Raw genomic sequence first — 17,639 nt, forward strand, 5'->3', positions numbered from 1 at the left:
TGCGTACTTCCCGGGTTTTTTCGGATGTTACAGTACTAAAAATTTTCCTTAGTTAGAAGCAGACTTGAGAGTGGGTCTATTGTCTGGGCCCTGCGTCAGTTAAAGTACGGCCTTATGGTGGAGAGGGTCTAGAGGAATTTGAGACTCCTTTACTTTCGGTTGAATGGATATTATCCGTGGCTCTAAACGGCTGACTTTCTGAAGTTTAGAAGGAATTTTTATTTATCTACATATTTTTTCCGACTACCTACGTGGCATTAATGGAAATTCTTTCATTATTGGTAGTATTGGCTTGTGTCTCTGATAATTAACTTGGAAATTAGGACATCCGTTGTTTGTTATCCCAAGGTGCAAAATTAATCTGCCATTAGTAATGCCAATAGGTAGGGCAATAACTATCTCTGATCAAATCACTTCGGATACGTGAGGCTGAATTTAGATGGATGTTGTTTTATGAGATTTGATTTATGAGAGGATCTATCAGAGTCTAGTTCACTCTGAAGCCATGTACTTTTATTTTTATTATTTTATTATCCTGTATTATTTACTCATATTACCATGTATTCTAATTTTAACATTGTTAACACTTACTTTATGTCATGTCGTGAATGCTTTGAATATATAATTTGTCAAGTTTATTATATGTAAAATAAATAAATTAGAATTTGAAAATATGATATGAAAAATTACATTGTCTCAATAATTGTCTCAAATATAATGTCATAGTTAGTTAATAGGCATTTACGATAAGCAAGTTATCGATTACAATTTTGTTTAATCTATCGTATAGGTATTTATTAATTTTAAACTTATTATGTGATAATACGTTTTCGTTTCCTTTCGATTTTTTATTATAGTGTGGGAAAATCAAGTTGAAACGCCACTGTTCATCTCAACAACGATAAAGGCTAACCCTACGTATAAAGCGCTTGTATCTATCAATGTCCTCTACGTTTGGATCAACTTATCATTGAATGCAGGTAAGGCTTTTTTTAACCTTTTTACCATAAGATGGAAATAGATAGATATGTAATTTAACTAAGCTGCCCGTTTGATAAAAAATAGAATGATGCGAATTTCTTTCCTATCCAGTATCGATATCAGGATGCTAATAGAAGAAGTGTGATTTTGTTAAGAAAAAAAAATACTTAAACCACCTATCAATGCACATTGAGTACTCTAATGCATCAAATACATTATCATCACATTATCAGTAAGCTGCTGCTACGGGAAAAAAGTGTGTAATGTCATTTTTCTTAGTATTTAAAATGTTACCAGACTGATGCTCCCATCCCGTAGTAAATTTATTGTCAGCTAGCAAAATCTGCCGAAATCGCCAGTACAGTAATGAGGTCACATCACGCGTACCGCGCTACATCGGCAACTGCATGACTCAATGACTGCGTTTTTGTTATGTTCTGCGTGCCTATACATTTTAGACTCACGTCAAAATGCGCGCTCTTTGTTTTTATTTTTTCTCTATGGATTTTTTATTAAATTATTATCTATGTCTGGTGTTTACGTCTATTATCTATAGTCTGGTGTTTACGTCTATTAACTATAGTCTGGTGATTGATTTCTGTTCAAAATATTATCTATGGATGGAATATCGCAAGTAATTTTAACGCACGCACACGTAGAAACTGTTTAAATTAATTGAAATTACCATGAATAATAAATAACAATATTCAAAATACTAATAAATTTGAGTTGGCACTTTCCATAATTAAAGTTATAGAGATCGTATTCATTCAAAATATTCTGCGGAATGACGAAATCATAGACAAAACTTGTCGCCGTACCAGCATGTGACAGCACGTGACGTGATCATAATGTAATCGCAGCATAAAAGTCGTTAGATTTTATTTTACATAAATAGTACACATACTGTACTAACCTCAGAAATCATACCCATAATAGAAAAAAATTAAAAAAAATATATCAGTTAGCAGTCAAATTTAAAATTATGTGTGTTCACTAAAAAATGTAAGGTAGGTACATTCCTAAATCATGTGAGTTATTTTTAGAAAACAATATTTAAGTAATTAATTTTATTCTTTTAAGTTTTTTTAACTTGCCAAGTTTTTCATTTGGTAGTTATTTTAATAATAATTATTGACAAAAATAAAACCAATAAAATACTTTTATTGTAATTTGTATCGGGAGCAATAAAAATTTGAAAATTTAAGAAATTTTACGTGACACAATTAATTATTATTCTGATAATTGAGTTGTCGCCAAAAATTAAACCAATGATAGTCATATTATTATAATAATATAAATCAGATTTTCTGAATGTGGTTTTGCTTTCATCCTTGTCGCCTACACCCTGCTGCTATACAGGTAAATAACTATCAAAATCCAAACTATATTGGAAAGAAGGGGCTATGATTGGAATTTTGTCTAAAGCTCGGAACCGGCGTAATAAATAATAATATATATAAATATATATTTTCAAACGATGTCCGATCCCAAGAAAAACATATTATTGGCCTAACAGATTTTTGTTACTACGAAAAATGGATGTTAGCCACTTTCTCAACATATTAGATCTACATTCTGACTTCAAACATACATTGAAAAACAACATGCGTTTTTGTCAGACCCGAGATTCGAATGCGTTACCCACTCGGCCACCGTGGACGAATATATTATTATTAAGTACGCGAATGCAAAATTAGGAGTAAGTGAATATAAATTGCTGTTTTGATATTGTGAACAAAGGTTTGCAGCCCAAAACAGCTATTAATGTCAAGTAGCGCTCGAAAATAAAATTAATAAAAAAAACATTGCTTTGAAACCATTAAGTTTTAGTGTTACCATCACGAAAAGAGGTCGACCGCTAATGATGATGAAAAAAATAAAATAATGCTAGGTAAATAATTTATTATACACATTTAATGATTTATAACATATTAGGTCGGGGCTTACTTTTATCATCGCTTCAGTATTTTGGAACGTCAAAGCTCCAGGAACCACTCTTCCAGAAGATGATTCTTCATCAGGCGAGTGTGTCGGTCTTCTTGGATGATATCCAGGTACTGAAAGTAAAATAATTCATAAATATTAGTTATAAATATAATGTAAGAAGCATCTCATGATTTCTTTCTTTTGACCGAGCTGAAAATTAAAAGGTGCAAAAGAATTTATTTATTTTAATTAGTCAGACACTAAATTTATATAACACATACTAAAATAGTAATACTGGGTAATTTACATTAACGATGACAATCAGTACATCAGTTCATTCGTTCAGGTTAATCAAACTTAAAAAAGTATAGAATTATTATTACTATTTTTTGTCAAAATAAATTATTGGATAATCATTCTTTGGTGAAAATTTTTTTGATGGTCGTAAGTAGACGAAAAGAAGTCGTAGGTAAAAACGATTGTTTCTAAGTTATAAAAATGACTTAATTTGTCTGTTATTCAGACTTTTTTTATACTCTTCTATGTATGCGAATACAATCAAACTTTTATAAGTATGCAAAAATATTGCTTTCCATATTAAAGTAATTTACCATAGATACAAGTACTAAAAGTTTATTTTTAAGCATAATTTGAAAGATATTTACTTTATTTACTATTTAGATTATTATATTTATAGATACATAATAATTAAAAGAACATTTATTTTATGTTTTAAACGTCATGTCTATATACAATATATTTTCTTGAATATAATTAATGAAATAACAATTATAATGAAATTTAAATGCATGTATGAAAATAAATGAATAAAACGACTAGATAATAATAATTAATAAGATAAGAAGACAACAAAATGTCATTTCTTAATCATGTATATTTTATTACATAACAAAAAGTTGAAAAAATAATATTTATTTATTGATATTAAACAGAAATGATTTTTATCAATTATTCATGTCGGTCACATTCTTAATTTAAAAAAAAAATATGTTTATAAAAATGATATTTAAATTAACTCAGCCCCCCAATTGTCATTTATATTATAATAGCATTAATTGACTATGATAACAGATTTATTGTTCGGTTTCAAAGCATACATTAATTTTATTATTTTTCAAAGCGAAAATGCAGAATAAAATTTTATTTTCATTAATTAAAAATATACAGCTAACTTGCAGGGTCGTTAATTGAATAACAAGTCTACCATTAATGAGTTTATTTTAAGCGCCCTTTATTTGCATACATAATTGCTGAGTCAGGAAAGAGTACAACAATTAATTACCTTTGATAAAATGAAAACACAACAGATTTATTTAGAGAAGACGAAATAATTATAAACTTAGTTCAGTCTATTTCTAAAATAAAATTCATATAAATTTATCATTTATTTGTGAAATATTTATAAAATATTGTGTTTAAACTACCACTAAATATGGCATTGCAATAAGTTGTTGTGTTAACTTAGAAAATAATAAAAAAATCCTTCAGAAATAAGGTTTCTCTAACTTGTATGGGATTGTTATCGCTGTGGATAAATCTTGAGCTGAAAGTTGAGGTGGGTTAATCGAAAATCGCAACCTTTTCCAGACAAGACAAACAACGGAATTCTGTTATAGTTTTCGTCAGCCATTCATTTATTCAGCGACGTAATTTTCTATGGTACAGCATGGTACTCATTTCAGTATCAATAGTGTGAATTTGAAATTAAATAATTTTATAGCATTAACTCTAATGATTTACATTAAATTTAATCTAGTCTAATGGTAGGTGTAATTAAAATTATAAAATGCAATAAATGTATATGGAACAATAATAAAGAAAAACGTAATATTGGAATGAATACTATGTTATGTTGCAATGAAAAAATATTTTTTTTCCACAAATATTACAGAGAAAAAAATGTTTTTAAAAATAACAAATTTTACAGTTTTCCAGCATAAATTTAATATGATATTATATCAGTGGCTTAAAATTGTTTTTCACTTATAGACACTGTCATCTGATTAATACCCTTACTTTATATATATATATATATATATATTTTTAAATAATACTATCAAAGAATGTTTACTGTCTATATATTTGATGACATTTATAAACCAAAGTTACTGATCAAAACCAAATAGTAATAAAATAACAATACAGGTTATACATTTAAATATACAATATTTAGTTGAATACTGTTAAATGTGTATTATTTAATACATTATACAGTATTATTATTAATAAATTGGTGAATGCATCGTTGCTGAAAAATTAAAACAATTTATAATAATTTGAAACTAAAAGAGCATTCCATTAAAATAAAATAGTTTCATATTTTATTTGTGAGTAATTAGTAATAATACAATATGCGTATTAAATAATTTTCATTGAACTATACATAAATAATGTATGACGATAGCCTGCAGTACACGAAATGAAGCATATAAGTTGTCTCACCATTTGTGTCGGCATCTTTGAAATCTTTTATATCTTTGTGGTCTTTCAGTGCTTTCAGTTCATCTAGAGGGCTCTTAGAAGCTTTTGTTATTCCAAAATAGCAGCAAGAATCAAAGAAGCATTTTGTTAACAGAAATAAAAAATATATTTTGCGAAGTAAAGTGATGTTGTCCATCCGTCGAGAAGTAATGGAAGGTGAGCTTAAATATAGTTTTATTTTATTTTACACTACGTACTAAATCTCACGTTTCAGATAACATTGTATATACCAGTAAGTGTTTTTCTTAATCATACATAAAAAAGAATGTGGACACTTTAAGGGGTGGTTCCGTAATTAATATCAACACATCATTTTTATTTTTTATTTTACTACACTATAAAAACCGAAATATATAGAAATACTTATGTTATTTGTTTATTGCTATATTATTTATTTATAATAATATTAAATACCTATAATAATCCTAATATAAATACCTAAAAAGAGAATCAGTATTTTTCTGTATAAACTAGAATATTTATTGTAGACCCCTCAAAACCATTTCGCTCCGCACCACATCCGGTTTTAATTGAGCGTATTACGATGCCCATCATTTAAATGTAAAGCATTATCAGTTTTTTGTGCCTGGAAATGTCTCAGAAGCAATTATCCAAGATTGAGGTCACGCTGCACTCAAGTGTTCTTTGATCGAGTTTATGAGATTTTAAACTATCGGTATCCCCAGAAGAGAGCAACGTAAAGTCAAAAATAAAAATTGTAATACATAAAAATAAATAATCTAAGACTCCTGAAAAATTTATAAAAAGGGTAGAGTTGTTGGTTCAACCAGCTTCTGGGCTCATCGGGCCATCCGATCTAGTCACCACAACGCCAATTTCATTACCATTTTATATGTGCAAGATCGTAGTGGTCGGGCGGGTGGCGGCGCGGTAGCGGCGTGCGCAACTCAAACGTATAACCGTGTGTGAAATGTTGGTAGACAGTGTCTTTTTAAGGCATATCACACACGGTTAAGGGGGATCCTTAAAAAGTAGAGAAACCTAGCGGAAAAATACGAAGCTTACAATTTGACACATTTTTCTTGGTAATTTATAATTTAAACCGTATTAATTAAAAAATATGTATCTGAAAACATTAACAACATTTTTTTTTAAGTCAAAGATAAACTTACTATTGTAAAAAAAATTGAATTTTTTACATATTTATGACACGAGTTATGTTATTATTTCATTATATTTTATAGTCATATTTATTATTAAATTTTAGTTTATTCAATTTTCAATTTTTTACTGTGTAGTTTTTTGACTAATTCATCGTTTTATTTTTTTTATATTTATTTTAATAAACATCGATTTTTATAAAAATATAAATGAGTATAACCGTTACCGTCCCACTGCCCATCCGTCACTGTGGCCAAGCGCTAACTATTAGTATGGTTAACGCACCAATAACAAACGATATAACATGAAAATATTCTGCTAATAAAAAATATTATATTATCATTATCATTAGCCTAAATTAATCTACTACTAGATAAAGTTGAATTTGAACTAATTCTTTTCCATTCAGTTACTTATTTCAGCAAATCTTAATAATTTCTCTGATTAACCAGCTTCTATGGTTACGTTTAGTGCTGTACGACTAAAATAACAGTACCTACTGATGAGTAATAAAATATAAACTTAATAGTGTTTAGTTTCCTTTGAATTAAACAAAATTACTTAAGATCTTGATATTACACAAAGTACTTATTAGGGTCTTCGTGAATATTTAAGGACAATGATATAATAATGAATGGAAGATCTCTTTCACTTGCTTCTCTGGGTAATATACTTAAAACATGAAACGAAACTATCAGAATTCAATTAATGCGTATAATTATTTATAAAGCATGTTGAATTACGCGCCCTGCAATAAGATATGTAAATTTATTCCACCCCATTGTGCTATTTTAATAGTAGTTAAGCCGAGGAAACTAACCTTGTTTTCCCACAACCTTATCTTGAAAGCGCTTCGAGAAAACAATTTAAAATACTAGAAACACTTGATGTCGAATTAATTTTCAGTGTAGAAGGAAATATTTCATGGAATTCTTCACGAAATTTTGTAGTGGAATAACATATTTTTCAATACTAATAATACAAGTAATACAAAAAGTTTAATTTTGATTTTAATAAATCTCAATATTCACATTACGTAAGAATTTCAATTATTTTACATTAGTACTAAACTTATGTATAGAATACCAAACTAAAATATTTATTTACAAAATTCTTGGTTTCGTCTGACATACTTTTATAAATTTGGGGGATTTATTATAAATGAGGAATTTGAAATAAGACTATCTCTATTATAATTTATTAACCTTAAATCTCTTGGATACCAAGCGAATTTTATATTTAAACGCCACTTCGTTGATTTTTTAACATTTCCACTTCGATTTTTGTACTGTTCATTTAAATATTACTATAGACATTCCAAAAAATGAAATGTTTGGCGGTTACGACCTTCTAATCCTTTATTGTCAGAAAGAACAAAATATTTTACTTCAAATACCGTAAGTACACATTAACGTACATTTTAATTTGTCGATGAGAAAACTCTAATTTTGTGTACAATTCACTATACACATACTGTTTGATAGTCACCGTCACTGGGAAAAAATCCATATACTACCTACGTAGGTAATATTATTTAAAACTTAATTTTTTTTAAATACTTCTCTATGCTATTCACACATTAATTTTTGATTAAGTACATACCTACCTAAAGATGTTTTACACTACAAATTTCCATACAATTTCTAATATGCCAAATTTGGATCTACTGTTTTTTTTTTGGAAACAATGAAATAAATTTAAATTTATTTTCATAGAAACAATCTCATGTTATTATAAAGACACCATTTAACAACATATTTATATCGTTATTATCATCATCAACCTTGATCAACTACTGGGTGACGGCCTCTCTTAACTAATTCCGCTCTTATTGTTCATATGAATGACTATATTTATCGGAATTGATGAATTTATATACATATCAATAAATCAATCCACTACTAGATGAAGGATTATTCAAGCTGATTCCAATCCTTTGTCATAATTATGCATTGCTGCATATATCATTTTTTTGATAATTTTATTAATATTCATTTCATCTTTATTACTATTATTCTGGACCAATTTACTGTTTGATGAAGTCCTTTCCAAGCCAATTCATTCCTTTTAGTTCTATGCATTGCTTTATTTGTCAACATTTGTTTCGAAATGAATGTCCCGCACCGGTAAACGTCATATTATTATGTTTACTATAATGGTGTGATCAATTGCGAAAATTTTAATTCAACATCTTCGTTTTTTAATATTATCTTATGGCTGCAAGCGGTTGTTTTTCTATTATATGTAAAATCCCCTACCACTCTTAAACAATACCAAAGTGATTTGTATCACTAGTGTAATATTGTAGTTATATCAGTTATTTAAATTATTTATTTGTACCTTCTTAACAACAAAGTAGTTAAAATATTTTAATAGATTTAAAATAGTATAATTGCGTAAGTATGAATATTTAAAATTAATAAACAAAACCGTTGGTTTTTAGGTTTTAAAATGCTAATTGAAAAGGAAGGTATTATTTTTTCCCCAGTATTACAAAAATATGGCCCGTCGTTCGGCCTGTGGTATTTTCAAAATTATTCAAAGCTTGACAACAAAATATTATTTTTTTGAAAAGATAATAAAATTATGGTTACATACAAAGTATAATACTGTTATGTTCTCCGAAAATAATAAATTCCTTTAAATTAAAATTTAAAAACATAATAAAACATTTCATATTGAAATATCAAGCCGCAAAGATGTTATCTCAAAGAAACAGAAAATTCATCGCATTAACATAATACTCTATTAAGAGAAAAAAATGAAAACTTTACATAAAGAACAGCTTAAAAATTATAAAGTGAATACGATAAAAATAATTTACTTCCCTTTGTTTGGCGAAAAAGCGTAGCAGGCAGAAACAATGGAGGAATATCGCATTGTGCCAAAATGTTGCTTAGTACTCTCAGTTGTGCGTGTACCGAGAAAGATTCATTTAAGATAAATGGCGTCTTTCGTAAGGAATACAGATTATGGACAAAAGATAAACCTTTTTTATGTAAGGATTACTTTTTAATTTCTTAACGCAATGAAACGTCAAAAGCTTTACTGTTAATTGACAACTTCTGTCATTTATCGAACTTTAAAGCTTAAGCAAAGTTCATCGGTATATAAAGCAATATTTAATTTAATTAACACTTCCAATAACAACTCAAACACGAAGTTGATTTAATTTTATTATTAACAAGTTCATTTTATTTTATCGGAAATCTTTTGTCGGTAAAATAAAACGAAACGTAATTCAATATTTGTGTACAAACATAATTATTTGGTTAGCAGTTATAAAACATATTTTTATTCAAATGTTTGGAGTTTTAACATTGTTTCAATAAATAGTAATATTTATCATCGTAAATAAGCAGAGCGACAAAAAGATGTAATTTATTAAAATTTAATAATGGAATCATTAATTTATTTTCATGGTACATTGCCTGGCAGTGAATTTAAATGTTATTAAAAATTATCATATTAGTTTAATTTATTCCCACAATAGTAAAAATTGTAATATTTGATTATTATTTATTGAGTCAATAATTCATTTGGCAAATTAAATAATTCTATTAATGGATCTCCATAAAAATAGTATAGTCAAAGCAAGTTAGTAATTATTATTGTCGTATTGACCATTTTTATATACGTTATCGAAATAAATTACATTATACTATTTGGTGATCATTATTATAAACTATTATTTTATTAGTCACGTAATATAATATTTTTTTAGTATTATAATCATACTATATATTTAATCATTATTATTTTCGCGCCACTGTAAATGAATTTATCTATAATGGTACACTAAATTATTAGCAGTTAGCCTCCAAGAAATACCATCTGCATCTCTATAGAATGGAGATTTAGTTTTTTTACACTGAATCTACCAAAACGTGTCCACGTTATCTACCTACAACTGAAGTTTTATTATTTTATTTTTTAATATTCCTGGTGTTATTTATGCATCCAAGCAATCGAGACTGAACAGCCTGTAAATTTGATGCATATTATTGTGAGCGGCTTGAATTGACAACATATGGACATGGAATTAAGTATCTATTATTTTAGAGAATAATTAAATTATGTACTTATAAATATCATAATATTACAACGTTTAGCTTATGTGTAAGCACGGCTTAATGGTAAATAATATTATTCTTGCGCTTAACTGTAACTTTGGCCAAACGGGTCAAAGATAGCAAACAATATTTACATAAATGTGTATTCATATTTGAATACAGCTTCATTAATTCAAGACTTAAACGAAGTATGCAAGCCAAAATTATATTAACAACACAATGCACCAGGGAGGAAACGTGTGGTTTTCAAGAACATGGTTACTATGAATGCTAATAAACATAAAAAGTAAAAGCTTCATAAGTATTATAATCTTTGCTCTTATATCACAGTTCTTTTTAATTGGCTCTACAAAATGATTTGAATCTTGGCCTCATGACTAGGGATTGAAATACAGGATGAAAAATAAAATAAAAAAATAATTGAAAAAAAATATCCAACAATAAAATATATTATTATGTCACTCTCTTCAAAATTTTAATATTTTATAGCTTATGTCATTGATGTGTCACCAAGGACGATTATGGGCCACGGAAGTAAACCAGACATCGCGTAACCGTTTTAAAAAAAAAGATTTTTTTTCGGTTAGGTACATGTTCAAACACGCGGGTTACCGTGATCTTACTCCCTAGTTCAGTTTTAGTTTGTCAATTTATGGCTATGGTCGTATGTTGTAGCTTAACCACTAAGGAATGCCAAAAGAAATGGCGTATTTCAAAAAAACACTACCTTTTTCTTAGGTCAATAATTATTATAAAGCAATCATTATTCGTAGGATGTTTATCACACTTGAAAGGTCAAAGATATAGCTTATAATTAGTATCTTTAGAATTATCTTCAAATGTGTTAATCTTGCCCATTTTTTGAATAATAAAATGCCTAATTTTTGTCAAATTTTAAATCACAGAGATTATCAATATAATTTTTTATCGTAAATATTTCACTATTAATAATGTCAACATAAATTATACTGATGGTTTTATAAATACGTTTAAAAATTAATAAATGTAAAAAATCTTAATACCACTGCACATTTATGTACTGAAATATGACTATATTCTAAAACATTAGAGCAAGAGGTTTAAAAAAATACTATTTTATGTAATAAAAATACTTTATGCAGTCATCAAATGTTTAAAATAAATATAAAGGATAATAAGGCTTCAAATATATATAAATAGATTATCTACAACGTTTAAGGAATGTCCAGGATCATGCTTTGAAAATAGAATAAAAGCTCCATTTTGACCTACGCTGAGCATGTCCCCCCTTAATGGTTAACATTGAATAAACGTATTGCAGATCTAATATACCTACTAAGACAGTGTTGTACTGGTTCCGTATGTTTTTTTACATATGGCAATTAAAATTTTACTTTTTAGATGTTACAGTAAAAAAATGTTACATAATATGTATTTAGTAAGTAGGTACTACTAGTGTTTATAATATGCATTTTAAACGAATACTCCATATATTTTTTTACGTTTATGTGAATAACATTAAAAACGGTTTATTTAACTTTGGAATAAAAAATAATATTTTTTTCAGATTACCACGCAGATGCAAACGTCATTAGTCCAATGCCAAAATGATTTGTTTATTTTTTCGGCATTATTTAAACGACTAATACAATATGGCTAAATAGTTAATGGCGATTCGTGACATTTCATGCATCAGGCTCTAAGATAAATAATTAGTATATGACGTCTTTTTCATATTTCATATAAACCGTGCAACAAGCTATAGAAAAAAATAATATAGCTCAAAACTAAAAGCAAAATAATATATCAAATATATATTTTTTTAAAGTTACATGGATGCAAAGCCCATGAATGAAAGTATTTTCTATATTTGATAAAAAACGCTGGTCTAGGTTATTTGTAAAATATACTTGGAAAGGATTTCACCTAATCACGTTAGTTAGGGAAAATTAGAGAAATAATGTTTATTGAAATTGTTTTTGGCTACCTGGAATACTGGAAAGTAGAACCTGGGGTCTAACCATCAAAAAATGTAATGCACATATTTTATAATAATATTTTGTTTTGATTATGTTATAAAAGAATAGTTTATTATTACCTTGTCTACTCTGACTGAATGAAGTGTCGCCGTAAACATGTCGCATTGTCATTCCTGGTTCTCCCTTTTGTCCAATAAGAGAAAGCCCTGGCTGCCCAGGTGGGCCAGGTGGACCCGGTGGTCCTGGAACACCAGCACCTGAATGTCCTCCTATAAATTCTGCCGGTGGTCCAGGAGGTCCAATTGGACCGGGTGGGCCTCGAGCGCCGTCTAATCCTGGAACACCGGGAGTTCCATCGTAGCCACGTTCACCCTTTTGACCCTATAAACCAAATACAAAAAAATAATTAAGAAAAAATCTCATCAAATAAAATATTTTGAACATAATGTACGATATATTAATCATTATTTGTTCACCAAACTGATGAAGCGGTCTGAATATATGATTGCTTTGTTACTTTGCGAGTAGATAATCATTATATAAAGTGAGTTATATTGTGGTACTAAATGGGCACCAAGATTTCATCAAGTTTATCAGGTACGTGGCGTCAAAAAACTATTTATCGAGAATAGTTGGAGTAGCTAGGCTGAGGCCTGAATTAAGTATTGGATCAACGGTAGATGTTAACAAAGATGATATTTTTATGTACCTAGCCGTTTTGGATGTCTTATTTTTATTCTATAAACGTTAAACGATTATTTTTCAGCTACCTCTCTTCAATGCATGCTCGCTTTTTACTCTCTTGAAGCTTGTAGCTGTTCTTAAAACATTTTTGCGTGATCTCACGAGGGATGGTATCCGATCCCGACGTTATAAAGAATTTGAATTTATATGCTCCCCTGAATTATCTACGTAGTCACAGCCATGACTTTTTATGGATCAGAACTCAGGATCAGAACATGTCAGGCTTCTCAGGTATCTACCATTAGCGAAAAGTGCGAGACTAATCAATGTGATCCCCAGAGACATATAAATTTTCACTGATGTGTATGTATTTTGTTTTTAAAGTTTTATATTATTGTTTACGGTTTTTTTACTATTATTTTCTGGGGATAATACTTGTTATGTATTTTTATTAAACTTGTTTGAAAGGAATCAGTTATTTTTCAATTTAAAACTAATAGTGTGAACGTCCTTAATTCAGATTCGTTATATGTACAAAGTTTTCTTTTTATATACTCGTACTTAGATAAATATATTATGATCATTTTAAAAATGGAATTATACTCAATTAATAGTAAATATATTATTTACAATATTGTCCTCTACTGTTTACTTACTTTTATTTAATTGATTTAGTCAAAGCCAATAATTAATTCTATGAAAAATAATGCCTTAACACTACACCACAGTTATACTTTGATATTGTATATGGAACCGCCAATTGAAAACAAAAATTCAATTCGGTTTGTAGTTTTGAATTAATAATATTTTTTGATGTACTTCTAAAAACACGGATAGATAATATAAAAAATGCCAAATGATGTCACGTCTAGTGCATTCATTTCTATTACGGTATACCTGGCCTAGAGTCGTGACAGGGTTGAAAACACCGTCATTAAAAAAAGTTTTTCACGTACTTATATTAAAGGGAGGGCGTTTTTGTCGGACCATAAAAAAGCGATAGGCTTCGAATAACGAAATAACCATTATGAATGAAAATATAACAAGAAATACAACACCTTATTGTAAGCAATATTTATTATATTAATTACTATAATATTCTTATACTAAAATCTGATTTTTTTTAAAAATACCTAATTCAATTATTTATTGATAGATGCATCATCGTATTATTTTTGTATACAGTAAATTACATAAGGAACTTTTTTTTTTATTCAACGAACAATTCACAATATTTAAAAATGTAACATTCTTAAATCATGTGAATTATTCGTTGAATAAAAAATATATTAATTAAATTATTAGCAAGTTTAAGTAAGTTACAATAAAAAATCTTAGAGTGATCCTCGGTTAGTAATTACGGTAATTAATATCTACTTTGATTTAAAATACAAAAGCCGATCGCCAATAGTAACTCAATTTAAAAAGCACTTCAGAGAGTATTGTAATAGCCATTGGTTAAAATTGGTCACAATTAGATTAGATGGCTATATCATTGTGGTAGATGTGCGTGTGCGCGAATCCCGAGAGGCGCAAGGTTTGATTCCTGCTGGGTGTCGTATTTTTTTTTCAAAAAAAGTTTTTTTTTATTGGTTATCTGTTTTCGTAAAGTTGAAGTGTTTTCAAATTATGTAGTATATTATAATCTTAAGTTTTTTTTAACTTTAATAATATGATATAAGTTAAAAAAGACATTTCGAATGGAAAAAATGTATAATAACAAGTTTCATAATTTATGTACAGTTTATACGGTACGCTGATAATATTGAAATCGTCAGCTGTTCAAAAAAGATAGATTTGACACTTTTCTTGATCTACACCTATAATAGCAAGGTACGCAGAATTACAATGCAATATACAAAATTTACGCCATTCACAAAACCAACCATGCTATCGTTGATTTGTTCGTTTATCATCCGCCCATGCCCAATATTAATATGAACGATAAGATTAAAAGAAAATTATTATAGTAATCGCTAATGTATTTATGCTATAATGGTGTATATTTTTGCTACACCGTATATATTAATATATCGGGCACTGCCAGGTTTGGTAATATTTTCCTTGTCTGTAGCTATTTTAAATAGAGATGAAATTCAAAATAATCCCTGAAACACTTGACCCAGGGTGTATTTTTATATCAAGATCTCTGTTGCAAAAATATCTTCCCTTAAAACAATTAGGTTGATTTCTCTCAGATTTAAATATTTAGAGCAGTGTTTCACGAACTTATTTGTGCCATGTTCCACTTCTATGTTTCAAAAATCTCCATGCCCTCTATCAAAATATTATAGTTACCTGACAAGAGAATAATGAATGTATTAATGATCTTTTTTTAAATTTATCCTTCATATTTATGCCATTTTTCAGTAAAAATAAAGTACAAATTTAATATAACAGTACTGCCGTCTTTTTCTAGGAAAGTTAGGGTGGCAATATCAAAAAAAATATTTCGAAAATGCGTTTTTCAACAAAAATTTAACAAATATTAACGGTTTGCACATTGCCCTCCAAAACATTCAAATTGAAACGAAACATTGATTTAGAGTTAACAATGGATTGTGTCAAGAAAAAAAAGTAAGGTCATCCAATATAATATATAAGACCATGTACAATCCTAATAAGATCATATAGGCATCCATATATTGGAGGTTAATTAATATTAACAGATATTTGTTTCCTTACGAGAAATTGACGTTAACCACTTGCTCTAACTATAAGGTCAATACTCTGACTGTAAACACGAATTAAAAAAAAATATATGTGCATATTTTTCAGACCCGGGATTCAAACCTGAGATCCACAACATTATAAACCGACGCTTAAGCCTGTCGGCCATCGTGACCGTATATATAACAAATATATAAAGCAAAAAGAAATTAGAGTTATGCCTGATTTTAGAGGGCATGTCAAACTTCAAACTGCAATTATTCCATTACTTGATTTCGAGACTTACCATTTTATGACAGCAACCTCTTATTATAATATTATTAATATTTCAATTGTTACTTCTTTGATTAATTAAAATTTATCATTCCACCTGATATAGAGCTTTCGTCTACTCACCCATTTTTCAAAAGCTTTCCCCCAGAGACATATTTTCATATTACAGTTCTAGTTCTGATTCTTAAGTTGACCTCTTCCTATTATACACTACGATCTAAGTTGTGTGAAAACTGTCTTGGAAGTCTCAACTTGGCATTTCAGCTCATTGGTATGGTCCCAGTTATTATCTAACACACTACCGTATGTATGTAAAATGTAAATATGCTCCCTCCAAGGATTCTCCATTAGTCCATTTACTTCGCACGTTCTATCATAAGGCTTGATTGTACTTATATCTTTCTTTTTATGAATATTTTTGACCTTCAATGACTGTGTGGCATGAAGCTCCTCATATTGTCTATATCCGAAACTGGTAGTCATTTCCAAAAATTACATATTATTATAGCACATATTATTTGAGAGTATAATTTAATTTTGTGAAAGATCTGTAACCCTATATGTAAGTATAATAAATAAATGGCGAGACGACGTCGTTATAATCATGAGCTTTATAAAACGTAATTGTTATCTGTAGTTTTTTTTGATTTTCCGACCTTCTTGGTCTATGCTTATCAAGAAGCTTTTAAGTGGTAAAATTTATAAGATATGCGTTTACGGTTTACTGTGGTGCCACACTTTTGGTTTAGAATGGATATGAGGCCAAGTCTATAAAAACACAATAACTTAAGCCATATGCAAAAGAGCAGAAAAAAACTATTATCATATTTTTTAGCATATTATAATAACATGCGAAGCATTTTTCGCCAAAACTGCTTATCATAAAGTTTCCCCGCATAAAGGAATGCACTTTCAAAACGTCGTATAAAAATGACATATAATCTACGTCTGGGCGCCAAAACAGCCCGGAAACGGATGAGCCGGATATCATAAAATGGCGTCGCCGTCGTCAAGTTTGGCAATACACAAAGCACTCAAGAAAATTGGGTCGAATTTTCCCCAAAACATGTGTTTTATTGTGAGGAAATAAATCAGAATGTTATACGGTGCATAGGGAATCGGTCAATGACTCAATTTTATTGTAACATAGTAGCAGTGACCTGAAATAAAACTAAGTAATAGTAGAGGAAACGTTGTGATACAAATTCTGAGTGTTATTGTACTATAAGTTTATTTATATAGTAAGTACTCCAAAATAAATAAGATTTCTTAACAATATTTACGGATTATTTGAAAATTATTTAAGAGTTTACTACGAGACTATAATTTTGTGTACACTAAATGGTAATTGTATGGAGGGGAGAGAAGACAACAATTTTGTTTATATATTTAGTTTACTAATTATGGATTATACGTTATCATTGTTAATTTTCTATTTAGTGACATT

The 17,639-nt window shown here is 28.7% G+C and overlaps 1 protein-coding gene across 2 annotated transcripts in view; it reads right to left on the reverse strand.

Annotated features, from left to right (window-relative positions):
* The window catches only part of Mp (collagen XV/XVIII-type protein multiplexin), a 971,377-nt gene that overhangs the window by 22,774 nt on the left and 930,964 nt on the right, over nucleotides 1–17,639 (reverse strand). For both annotated transcript variants that reach the window (XM_085959748.1, XM_085959749.1), the window contains 3 exons: nucleotides 12,685–12,946; nucleotides 5,374–5,454; nucleotides 2,932–3,041 (listed from right to left, as the gene is read on the reverse strand). In XM_085959748.1, coding sequence (XP_085815874.1) covers nucleotides 2,932–3,041; nucleotides 5,374–5,454; nucleotides 12,685–12,946 — 453 coding nt within the window. The remainder of the gene's footprint in view (nucleotides 1–2,931; nucleotides 3,042–5,373; nucleotides 5,455–12,684; nucleotides 12,947–17,639) is intronic.

The sequence above is a fragment of the Rhyacophila brunnea genome, unplaced genomic scaffold (assembly GCF_057557595.1).
Source record: "Rhyacophila brunnea isolate RB1 unplaced genomic scaffold, BYU_Rbru_1.0 scaffold_9, whole genome shotgun sequence".
NCBI classification, from domain to species: domain Eukaryota; kingdom Metazoa; phylum Arthropoda; class Insecta; order Trichoptera; family Rhyacophilidae; genus Rhyacophila; species Rhyacophila brunnea.